At 39.6% G+C, this 11,706-nt stretch overlaps 1 protein-coding gene across 35 annotated transcripts in view; it reads left to right on the top strand.

The window, feature by feature from the left end:
• The window catches only part of NEB (nebulin), a 194,429-nt gene that overhangs the window by 96,077 nt on the left and 86,646 nt on the right, over positions 1–11,706 (top strand). For all 35 annotated transcript variants that reach the window (XM_075933364.1, XM_075933387.1, XM_075933388.1 and 32 more), the window contains 9 exons: positions 660–863; positions 3,400–3,504; positions 3,659–3,766; positions 4,271–4,582; positions 5,994–6,197; positions 6,766–6,870; positions 8,667–8,774; positions 9,723–10,034; positions 10,922–11,125. In XM_075933364.1, coding sequence (XP_075789479.1) covers positions 660–863; positions 3,400–3,504; positions 3,659–3,766; positions 4,271–4,582; positions 5,994–6,197; positions 6,766–6,870; positions 8,667–8,774; positions 9,723–10,034; positions 10,922–11,125 — 1,662 coding nt within the window. The remainder of the gene's footprint in view (positions 1–659; positions 864–3,399; positions 3,505–3,658; positions 3,767–4,270; positions 4,583–5,993; positions 6,198–6,765; positions 6,871–8,666; positions 8,775–9,722; positions 10,035–10,921; positions 11,126–11,706) is intronic.

Genomic DNA, 11,706 nt, shown 5'->3' with positions numbered 1-11,706 from the left:
TGAAGCTGAGATGAAAAGATTGGGCAGGAGATGGAGGGAGTGGGTTGGAGCAAACAGACAGGCAGCACAGGCCAGAGAAAGTTTTCTGAATGTCCAGAAATACAAAGGTCCTTACTTTGGCTGCTTCGTCCCCTATCAGCTAGAATCTCTGAATGTCTCGTCTCTTCACCTCACTGGTGATGATGATATGGAGGTGGGGAGACAATTGGGACAGGCATTGTCTGAGTCCTAGTGCCCCCAAACTGGAGGGGTAACTCCCTTATGCATTAATGAATCCAGGGAAAGGGTGGCCCCATTTTCTCCTCCTCTCCTCCAGTGCAGCAGACTCTTTCGTTGCTTCTGCCTTTACTGGCCATTGAAAAGTGAAATGTCCCATATCCTATTACTGATCCTTTATTGCCAAATCTTTGCTGTTTTCTTCATCTTAGCTCTATGATTGGTGCCCTACTAATACGTCTAATGAGTCCTTCCATTTTGCCATTCCCATTGCACTGTGTAATAATTATTTTTTCCACCTTGTGAGAATAAAAGTCAGAAATAAATGACCATTTTGTAGGTGATAATGTTACATGAAGTGAATGGTATGTACGTCAGTTGCATTTATTCATATTTTCTTATGATTTTTCCTGCAAATGTCTGAAACTTTAATTAAATTTTAGACTGTTTACAAATCAGACCTGGAATGGCTGAAGGGTACAGGCTGGGTCCCCATTGGTTCTATGGATGTTGAGAAGGTTAAGAGAGCTGGAGAAATCCTGAGTGAAAAGCAATACCGCCAGCCACCAGACAAAATCAAATTTACCAGTGTGACAGATTCCCTGGAGTTGGTTTTGGCAAAGCAAAATGCTGAGACAATGAACAAGGTGAGTCTCCCAGAAAAAATCACAAGTATTATTAACTCTTATTGGTTGGTGGAATGGGCCATGTGCTTTGGCTGGAAGTGGAAGTGCTCAGAGAAGCAAAATATCAGATGGCAGCCATTGTGAGCTAGCAGTAGTTACCAATAGTTCTTCAGATCCTTTGTACTCGGTAAGAAGGTTGGCCCCTCTTCTTTCAGATGTAGGATATCCCTGAATTCCTCCCCCAAACTGGAGTTCTTTAATGCATTGTATGTGCAGCTATACTTTAAATCATTTGAAAACTTCAATTAATACAGAGCACAGTGGCTTATTGGTGAAGTATTGATCTCACAGAGAAGGGTGTTTTCTCCAGAGCCTAGGTTCCACTTGTGACATGCCACACATGTTAGGCTCCGTGTGTTGTGGCCGTAAGTTGAAACTAAGGCTATGTCTAGACTGCAGGCTTCTTTCGAAAGAGGCTCTTTCGAAAGCATCTTTCGAAAGAGCCTCTTTCGAAAGATCGCGTCTAGACTGCAGGCGGATCTTTCGAAAGAGAAATCCGCTTTTTCGAAAGAGAGCACCCAGCGAGTCTGGATGCTCTCTTTCGAAGACGGCCTCTTTACATTGAAGAACGCCTTCTTTCGAAAGAGGAACTTTCGAAAGAAGGCGTTCTTCCTCGTGAAATGAGGTTTACCGCCATCGAAAGAAAAGCCGCGTTCTTTTGAAATAATTTCGAAAGAACGCGGCTTGAGTCTGGATGCAGGGGAAGTTTTTTCGGGAAAAGGCTACTTTTCCCGAAAAAACCCCTGAGTCTGGACACGGCCTAAGTGTTGCCTAGGACTGTGTACAAGGCCTCTGCACTGGAATTAGCCCAGTTCTCTGTTATCTGCACAGGCTGCCTATTAGAGCTGGTCAGAACATTGCACCAAAATCAAATGTTGATGAAAAATGGAAATAAAATTGATGATGATTTTCTATCCCTTCCTCTCCCCGCCAGTTTCTGATTGGCAGTGTTGTATAGGGTTTATTCATTTTTAAAATCTCTCTCAACTCAATTTATGGCGGAACTCCTTTATGGAGGCCAAGGGAGCTGGGACAATGTTTATAGTAAGGGTGCTGTGAGCCATTGAACCAGATTGTAAATCCTGTGTATAATGAAAAACACTTCAAGTCAGGAAGTGCTGCAGCTCCTCCCCCACTCCTGGTTCCAGCACCTAAGGCTGAGACTGTTTGCAGATTGCAGAACCATTTCAGACAGTGTTGCCAAAAGTGCAGATTTTGTGTTTCTGATTAAGGCATGTGGGGCTCATCCACCTGCCACAAGGTGGAATGCTAAGCAGCGCATTGCTGAATGCATTTCCAGAAGGTGCTCAGATACTACAGTGATGAGTATGGCTATATGTACATATATATAGAATAGTGAGATATCTGCTATGCATGCTCTTGTGCTGTATGGTGTAGACTGGAACTCTAGCTTCCCTGTGCTGACTGAGAACTCCACAGCGAGAGCTTTTATCCCCAAGGCCGTGTCCACAGTACAGATAAGATCAAAAGCAGCTGCACTTGATCTTCTGGGGTTTGAATTAGTAAGTCTAGTGAAGACCCACGAATTCGAACTGACAGGACACGCCCATCGATGCTGGTAGTTCTGCTTCTATGAGAAGTAAGGGAAGTTGAAGGGAGAGTGTGCTCCCTTTGACTTCCTGCAGTGTGGATGGTGCCAAAATTTGAGTTAAGATACTTCCACTTAAGCTACACACTTAATGTAGCTGAAGTTGTGCATCTTAATTTAAATTTATCCCTTAGTGTAGACCAGGCCCTAGGGATTAAGGCTTCCTCCCATTTATAGTAGTCTGGGTAGAGTAAAATATACCCTAGAGAACCCCAGATACAATCCTTCTCCCACTATAGCCTCCCAGCCTATACTGAATCAGACCATTAATGGGGCAGAACAGATTGCAGCATAATGAGAAAGAGGAGCCCATTTGGAGATCACAGTGAATCAGAGTATTAAAGGTTTGCTCAAACTATCCCTGTTGATTTATTAGGGCATTTTAAATGGGTGAGTCTTAGTTTTGGAGGTGTGCATTCAGGAGTTGGCTATTTAGAGGCCATTCTGGTTCAAGGCTTTGGTTTTGTAGACTTTTGCTAATTGCTGCTTTTAGTTTTACTGAATTTTTCTCAAGGTGTGCAGAATTATTTGTGCACAAGCAAGCAGTGCATATGTATTCCATTCCTTTGACTTTTTTAGAGTTTCATCCCAAAAGCCACAATTGTATTTACGAGGGACCTTATCCAAAACTCATCAAAATCAATGGGAATCTTTCCATTGGCATTAGATCATCAGTAGGTAAATTGTGCTAAATGCATTGTTCAACTGTACTTAGGCTACTACAGGCTGACAGATAAAAGTATTTGATATCTAGACACACGGGAGTACATTCTCTTACAAACTCAATTAGTTTTCCTTTGAAAACATTATATATTTAAAGTATAAAAGCCTTCCACTGCGAAAACTGTGTGTTTATTTAAATGTTTCGTTGTTTTCCTCCTTCCATAGCGTTTATACACAGAAGCTTGGAATGCTGACAAAACCGCAATTCATGTCATGCCGGACACCCCAGAAATTTTACTGGCAAAAGCTAATTCTGCTAACGTTAGCCAGGTAAGTATATTTTAAAAGACATATCAAACAAATTCAAGATCAGAAATTAAAAAAGAACCTCTTTTAATGTCTGGTTTCTTTTTATGTATAAGTCCAAATCATAGCTTGTATTTTATGTGTTGTCATCTCATATATTTTGTTTTTCACTCTTTAGAAACTTTACACCCAAGGTTGGGAAGAGTCCAAGATGAGGGATTATGATATAAGAGCAGATGCAATTCCTATTCGAAGTGCAAAGACATCAAGAGATATTGCTAGTGATGTACGTGCTTCTCCTAAACTTTATATAATTTTAACTTTATACTAAGGGATTTTCTCATTTTATTTTCAGTACTTTTGTGAAATAATTAAATATGCATTCTTTCAAAAGAAAAAACATAGGAATAAATTAATAAATCATTAAAAATAAAAGTATATCAAATTATGGTTATAAAAGTCCACAAAAATTCATACCATTGATACAGATAAGGGCAGAAAAATATCCTACCACACACTGAAGAGTGTAACATTAAAATTATTGACATAAACAAACCTAAAATATCAATATAAATATTGATATAATTATTATTATACATCACATAATATCACTGACAGGGAACTAGTTACGTTAAGTAGGCCATAGTCAGAGCTGATTTAAATTGGCCCTGCTGCAGTGCTTTGACGTTAATATACACAAAGCTGAATTATGCATCTGAGAATTTGGTCCGCTAATTGTTTTTTCTTGAATATGTAAAACATAACAGAACTCTGTTTCTGGTTTTAACAGTATAAATATAAAGAAGCTTATGAGAAACAGAGAGGTCACCATATAGGAGCCCGCACTGTACAGGATGATCCAAAGATGATGTGGTCTATTCATGCTGCAAAGCTCCAGAGTGACAGAGTGTACAAGAAACATTTTGAGAAATGGAAGACCAAATTCAGTAGCCCAGTGGACATGTTGGGAATTGTGCAGGCCAAGAAATGTCAGGAACTGGTCAGTGATGTTGATTACCGTCATTATCTACACCAGTGGACATGTCTGCCAGATCAGAATGATGTGATCCAAGCTAAGAAAGCCTATGAGTTGCAGAGTGATGTGAGTAAAAACAAATGTAAAATAAATCTTTTATATGCATGTGTGTGCAAATATCTCTTCAAACATTTTAGAATAAAATTTACCCATTATGTACTTGGTCCTCCATAAAATATGTTTTTGCTCCAAATCAGGATGAAAAATCAAATGTGAAATTTTTCACAGGAAGGAATTTCAAGAAAAATAACATGTAGTGAGAACCAAAACAGAATTTCTCTGATTCCTGCCCCTACTTAGTAGGTTCTTTTCAATTTCACTTTCTTTCCCCCAGGCAAAAAGTGAAATTCTCCAAAGCCTTCCAGGCAGGTACTCAGGGAGCTGTCATTTCAGTTCTTCTGATGGAGAATCAAAATTTGTCAGCAAAATTTAAATTTCCCCACAGAATTTTTTTGAGCATATGAAAAGAGCATTTTCCATCAGAAAATCATTCTGATGGAAAATTCCTGACCTGATCTACTTGTTTTCCAGTCAATTTAAGAGTGCAAATGTGCATGCAAAAGGCTTACTTTCAAATATTGCAAGTGCAGAACGTTTTATGTGTAACTAGGGAAACCCAATTCTATATTAAAAATGTATATACTGGTATGCAGCTGCCAAGTTAGTCTTGATTATTTGGAAGAGTAAGACCAAAGAGTGAATTGCATAGTAGATGACTCCTTTGACATACCCATTCTCTGCTCACATCCGGAGTTCGGACTAAGGGGGATTTAAAAATGGCGGTGCCTGGGAACATGCAAATGAAGCCTGGGATATTTAAATCCCGGGTTTCATTTGCAACTCCGCTTGCCCTCATTACCCTACCTAGCTCGAACTAACGAGTTAGTGTAGAAGTATCCTACGAGAGAATGCACAAGTTGCTTGAGAGTTCCACTTAGTGAAAAGTTCTGTGCCTAGTGTTAAATGTTGCCTCCTCCCACTTATAGACTTTACTCCCACTTACACTGGAACACAACCTTAGGATCTCTGATACACACAGAGTTAGGGCTAACAGGATTAACACCAAAGAATTTTGTAATGTTTAGCTTAATTTGTGCATCCATTTCCCATGATGAAGCTTGCCAGTTAATAGCTCCATGTGCAAATGTATTAGTGGTGAAGGCTTGTGAAGCCATTGATGCTTCCTCTTCAGATGAGAGCAGTCTAGAATACATAAATTTGCCTTTCTCTAAATTCCAGTCTCTTTGGGGGAGCCCAAATTGAACTGTGGGTAAAGCATGTATAGTTGAATATGTAGTCATAGTTGGAATTGCAAAACTTGATTTGAATTTCCCAGTTGCCTGAAAAATTACAGTGATGGGGATGCCATCCTAATTCTGCTCTATTTCTTGGATGCAAAGGGGACAGATTAGCTTTTGTATCTGAATTTTTTTCCTGTAATTATTATATACATACATACATACGTTTGTTTTTGTAGAATGTGTACAAGTCAGACCTGGAATGGCTGCGTGGCATTGGCTGGATGCCAGAGGGCTCAGTGGATGTGGATAGAGTGAAGAAAGCCCAGGAGCTCATGAATGACAGATTATACCGTCAGCGGCCAGATGAGCTGAAATTTACCAGCATTGTTGACTCACTACCAGTCGTTCTGGCTAAGGTTAATTCTAAGCAGATCAGTGAGGTAAGCTAACTTTTATGATCTCATACGTTTTTCTGCATTCATACAAACCTTTTTTTGATCCTTCACCTGCATTAAACATTCAGAAAGGATAATCCTAACATACATTATAATTTATACCATGAGATCAATTAAATTGAAAGTAACAGTATATAGCAAAGCCGTGGCCAACCCGAGGCTTGCGAGCCACATGGGGCTCTTCCCTTCTCCCCCGGGTACAGCTCATGAAGACCCCCCGCCCTCCGTGGCTTTAAATCACCCCTACCCCCTCCAAACATGGCCCTCTCCTCCCAGCTCCCTGTGCTGACCTGGGCAGGGGAGTCGTCCAGCGTGGCCATGAAAGATGCAGAATTAAACATAGTGGCGGGAGGTGGGAGCCTTCTGTGGCCAAAAAGCCTCAAAATGCGTTTTCTTAAAGGGGCAGAGGTTTTTTTTTTTCTTGACAACTTTGCCCCAGCTCTTCACACTGGATCCACTGCTATCTTGGCTCTTTGTCCAGAATGGGTTGGCCACCCCGGTATAGCATCTTGCACACCGTTACAGAATAAATCTGTCTTTACTTTCTCATTAGCCTCTCTATCGTGAAGCCTGGGATAAAGAGAAGACACAGTTCACCCTGCCTGCTGACACCCCTCAGATGCTGCAGTCCAAAGTCAATGCTTTGAACATCAGCAATGTAAGATCTTTAATTAAATACATGTACTGTTATTGAAATGAACATTGCCACTCGCAGCCATCATTTTTAGCCTTCCCTGTTTTAGAACTCTCATCAAGGTGTTCCTGGTTCTAATGTAATTACAGATTTAGTATTTTTATTGTGAACTACTTAGTATTTTAGAATGTAGATGAAGTATTATGATTTGTTTGCTCAGCATAATGCATGACTAATGGGTGCAACATTCATGAAACAGAATAGCCCAGGTAAATGTATCTGGAATCAGAGACATTCCTCTCTCAGTTTGTTCTTTGAAGCCAATAGAATGTCATGCCTTATGCTAGCAGTGATTCTGACCCAAGATGTAAACAACATGGACTTGTTCTCTATCTATTTAACATTCATAACATCTATTTATCTCATAACATCTAGATCACCATATTGACTGTCTAGTTAAACACATAGGGCTCGTCTACACTGGCCCCTTTTCCGAAAGGGGCATGTTAATTTCACAGGTCGTAATAGGGAAATCCGCGGGGGATTTAAATATCCCCCGCGGCATTTAAATAAAAATGTCCGCCGCTTTTTTCCGGCTTTTAGAAAAGCTGGAAAAGAGCGTCTACACTGGCCCCGATCCTCCGGAAAAAAAGCCCTTTTCCGGAGGATCTTATACTATGAAGTAGGAATAAGATCCTCCGGAAAAGGGCTTTTTTTCCAGAGGATCGGGGCCAGTGTAGACGCTCTTTTCCGGCTTTTCTAAAAGCCGGAAAAAAACGGCGGACATTTTTATTTAAATGCCGCGGGGGATATTTAAATCCCCTGCGGATTTCCCTATTACGACCTGTGAAATTAACATGCCCCTTTCGGAAAAGGGGCCAGTGTAGACGTAGCCATAATGTGTTGATAAGAAAGGAAAGTAATACAACTATTTTAAAGTTTTAATATATACCTTTGCCTGAACTGTCAATTTTGTTTGAGGTTTGAACAAAATATTGTAGGCAAAAATTCCATGCAGCAAATATCAATTATGTTTTTGGGATGGGTGGCTTTGGATGAATACACATCAGGCACTGGCTTCCATTAAGTTAAATACCCCTGAATAATCTTGCTTCTCTAAGCTTTATTTGAACACCTCGTATTATTCTTACATGATTTGTATTTTGAACTTCTTTGTTTTGTTTTTAATGATTGGCTGTTTCAATGTTTTGAAAATAACTTCAATGTTGATATCATTTATGTAGAATATATTAACCCTTAGGTTTCAGTGCAAGAATGTTTCAGTGGAAAATGTTTCCATTGAAAATATAGCAAGGACTTCTAATGAGATAATTAACCACTGACTTTTCTGTAAGACTAATACAAGGCATAATACAAAGAATATTGAAGAAAATGAGAATCTTTCATTACTTCAGTAGGCTGTGGCTCAGGCCCACGGTGTGAATAGATCTGAAATGCAGCTTCTATGGCCATATTCCTGAAATATAATATTCGGTGGAATATTTTTCTGCCCACAAAGAGTCTTATTGAAGTCAATGGGACTGCATATAGGGTGGGATATTTTTCTGCCCACAAAGAGTCTTATTGAGGTCAATGGGACTGCAGATAGGCACAGGACTCTTTATATCAGACTCCAGGTTTGGACCTATATAATCAATCATGACATGTGTTTAGTAATAATCAGTTAAGGGGATAGGAATAATTTTTGTAACCCACAAAACTGAACGGACCAAATGAAAACATTCATGCTGCAAATCTCAGGGAAATGTGTTTTATGAGAGAAATAAAATCTAAAGTTGAATGCTTGGTTTTGATTACAGAAACATTATCAGCAAGCCTGGGAAGATGCCAAGATGAAAGACTATGACATAAGAGCCGATACCATTTCCATCAAACATGCCAAGGCTTCCAGAGACATTGCTAGTGAGGTACAATCTCTGTTTCTTATGTTTTATTTCTCTGAAAGGCAATGTCCATTCATCCCTGTATCAAACAGAGCAGACAACTGTATAGCTAACTAAACTCAATTCAAGTGCTTATGTATTAATTTATGAACAGAATGCTGCCTATATAATATCCTGCCTTGACCCTAGCCTTCTATTAGAACTTAGTCTACTTTGGTAAAATATTAACAATAACAGAACATTGTATTTTGTAGTTGTCCTATCAAAGTAGTCTCAGTAGAGATGTAGATAGCTATTTTGGAATACCCAATAAACTGTTATCCTACAAACAGTTTCAGTAATTGAAACACAGACTAAATTTCTGCTGCTCCTGATATATAATTCAAGGGTGTTATTTTTGTCATTCCTGTTTTTAAGTTTTCTGTTAAAATCTAAAATGCTGCAGTGCTTATAAACCTTACAAAGCAATTTGAATAATTAAGTATTGTAACAAGGGTTCTTTGTAAGCTTTGCACTTGTGTGGCCATTCAGGAAAGATTCAAATGCCACCCAGCCAATTAACTGAGTGCCACCGCCATCAGAGCTAAGTTTCTACTGGTGGTGCACAGTTGCATATGTATTGGTGCGCATAAATTTTTTATTCTGCACATGCCTGGAAAAAATCCACATATGAATAGAAACAATCATAGGAAACATTGATGGTAACTAGTGAGGGAACATTTTTCTTTTCTCATGGTTTGAAACTGTTCAGATCAATGGAGCACATTTTCCAAAATCATTGGTGATTTTGGGAACCAGCTTTTGGGGGCCCAACACGAGACCATTCTTAAATGGTCTTGAATGTCAGAAGAGCTGATTGAATAACCTTTATGGGTTCTCAGGTGTAGCGCTCATAATCAGAAGTTGCTTTAGAACATGAAGACAGACAATTCATAGCACTTTCTGCTAATGTTTTCTTTCTATATTTTGTAGTACAAATACAAGGAAACCCATGAGAAGCAGAAAGGCCACTATATTGGATGCCGAACTGCAAAGGAAGATCCCAAATTGGCATGGGCTGCACATATAATGAAGATGCAGAATGACAGAGAATACAGGAAGGCTTATCACAGTTCAAAGGCCAGAATCACTATTCCAGTTGATACAGTGTCTGTTCAAGCAGCCAAGCAATGCCAATCATTTGTGAGTGATGTTGACTACCGTCAGTATTTGCACCAGTGGACATGTCTGCCAGACCAGAATGATGTGATCCAGGCCAGGAAGGCCTATGAGCTACAAAGTGATGTAAGTAGGCGCGTATACACAAGTGTTGAAATATAAGGCACTCAACATGGAAGACTTGCTAGCCCCAAAATGTTCTGCAGTTCATCTTTCCTTCACCAGCTCTTCAGTGGTTCAGATTTGTTCCCAAATGTGGGTCTTAGCAGTGAATTCCCATTGTGTTTATTTCTGTCCACTTTTAACATACTTGAGAGGTTGCCTTGGTAACTGTTGTGCTTTATATGCAGTAGTAAATTTCTACTGAGTTTGTGCCTATATGAGGAGGAATGTGATGTGAAGACTGACAAGGATTTGTATGCTTTCTTTGAAGCATTTCCTTGTGTCTTAGCAATTGTGTGTCCTCAATGAACTCTTCATTACGGAGGGATCGTGATGCTGATGCAGTATCTGATACCAATCTAGTTGATCTGTTTTCATCTCTGGAATGTCCATGAAATACATTTGCAAGAAAGCAGGGAGTATTTTGAAGAGTATTAGGTTACTAGTCAGGGTTAATTGATTCCAGTCCTGGCTTTGCTGTGTGACATCCAGTTCTCTTTGTGGTTTGCTCCTTGGGCAGTGCAGAGTAGCTCATTGCCATGCGCTGACAAGAAACTTGCTTGTTACCTCCTAATAATTATATGTGGCTATGTGAAATTCCATTTGAAAAGTTAACCTCTTAAAATGACTTATAACCAGTTAACTGAGATCCCGTGGGTGGGTGGTGGGGGGGGGGGGCGTTGTTTCAGCCCCGCCAGGCTGGAGTGACCCACCGCCTACAGCACAGCGTGGTGGGTCTGGTCAGGCTAGAATGGCCCCCTGCCTGAATTGATGATACTGGGTGATGCTTATCGGGTAACTGGTTAACCCTTTACTTCCCTAATTAATAATACAATTATATTTGTTTGTAGAATGTATACAAATCAGATCTGGAATGGCTGCGTGGCATTGGCTGGATGCCAGATGGCTCAGTGGATGTGGATAGAGTGAAGAAAGCCCAGGAGCTCCTGAATAATAGATTGTATCGAACGCGGCCAGATGAATTGAAATTCACTACCATTGTCGACACACCGGAGATTGTGCTGGCAAAGACAAATGCTCTGAATCAGAGCTCTGTAAGAAATGGGTTGCATTTGTGCTTGAGTGTCTTTTGAGTGTTATTTAAAATAAAAAAGAAAACGGTATGCTTTATTATAGGGACTTTCAAGATTTTAGGAGCAGATGTCCCCAGTAACTATTAACCAAAATACAACTGGGAAAATGTGAAACCATTTCTCTAATAAGGAATGTAGATTGTTGCACAGTAATTATTTCAAAGAAATAATCACACAATTATTTAAAATAATCTACCAGTTCCAGACTGTGGTTGTGGCTATCTCCCCCTGCATTTAGTCATATTTCTCTCTCACTGAAATCAATGGGTCTTTATATTAATATGGAAGTGAATTGGAATGAACCTTCAAAAAGGAAGATTGAGCAGCTGGGTGGTTTCTCTGTTGTATAAGAGTGGCTTTAAAGTATTCTATTTATAAGTAATATAAAATAGTGTAGATCTGTATAAAATGAATTTTTAAAATAACTTCAGTGCTTCCGCTTGTGAACAGTGCCACAAAACAACAGTTTGCTTTATTTAATGGTGTTTAAATAAACAAACACCTCAGTTAGAAAAGTATCCTGCCAGAAAAGCAACCTATCA

The sequence above is a fragment of the Pelodiscus sinensis genome, chromosome 7 (assembly GCF_049634645.1).
Source record: "Pelodiscus sinensis isolate JC-2024 chromosome 7, ASM4963464v1, whole genome shotgun sequence".
Lineage (NCBI taxonomy): Eukaryota > Metazoa > Chordata > Testudines > Trionychidae > Pelodiscus > Pelodiscus sinensis.
The sequence above is the reverse complement of the archived record's forward strand: the minus strand, read 5'-3'. Positions and strand labels throughout refer to the sequence as shown.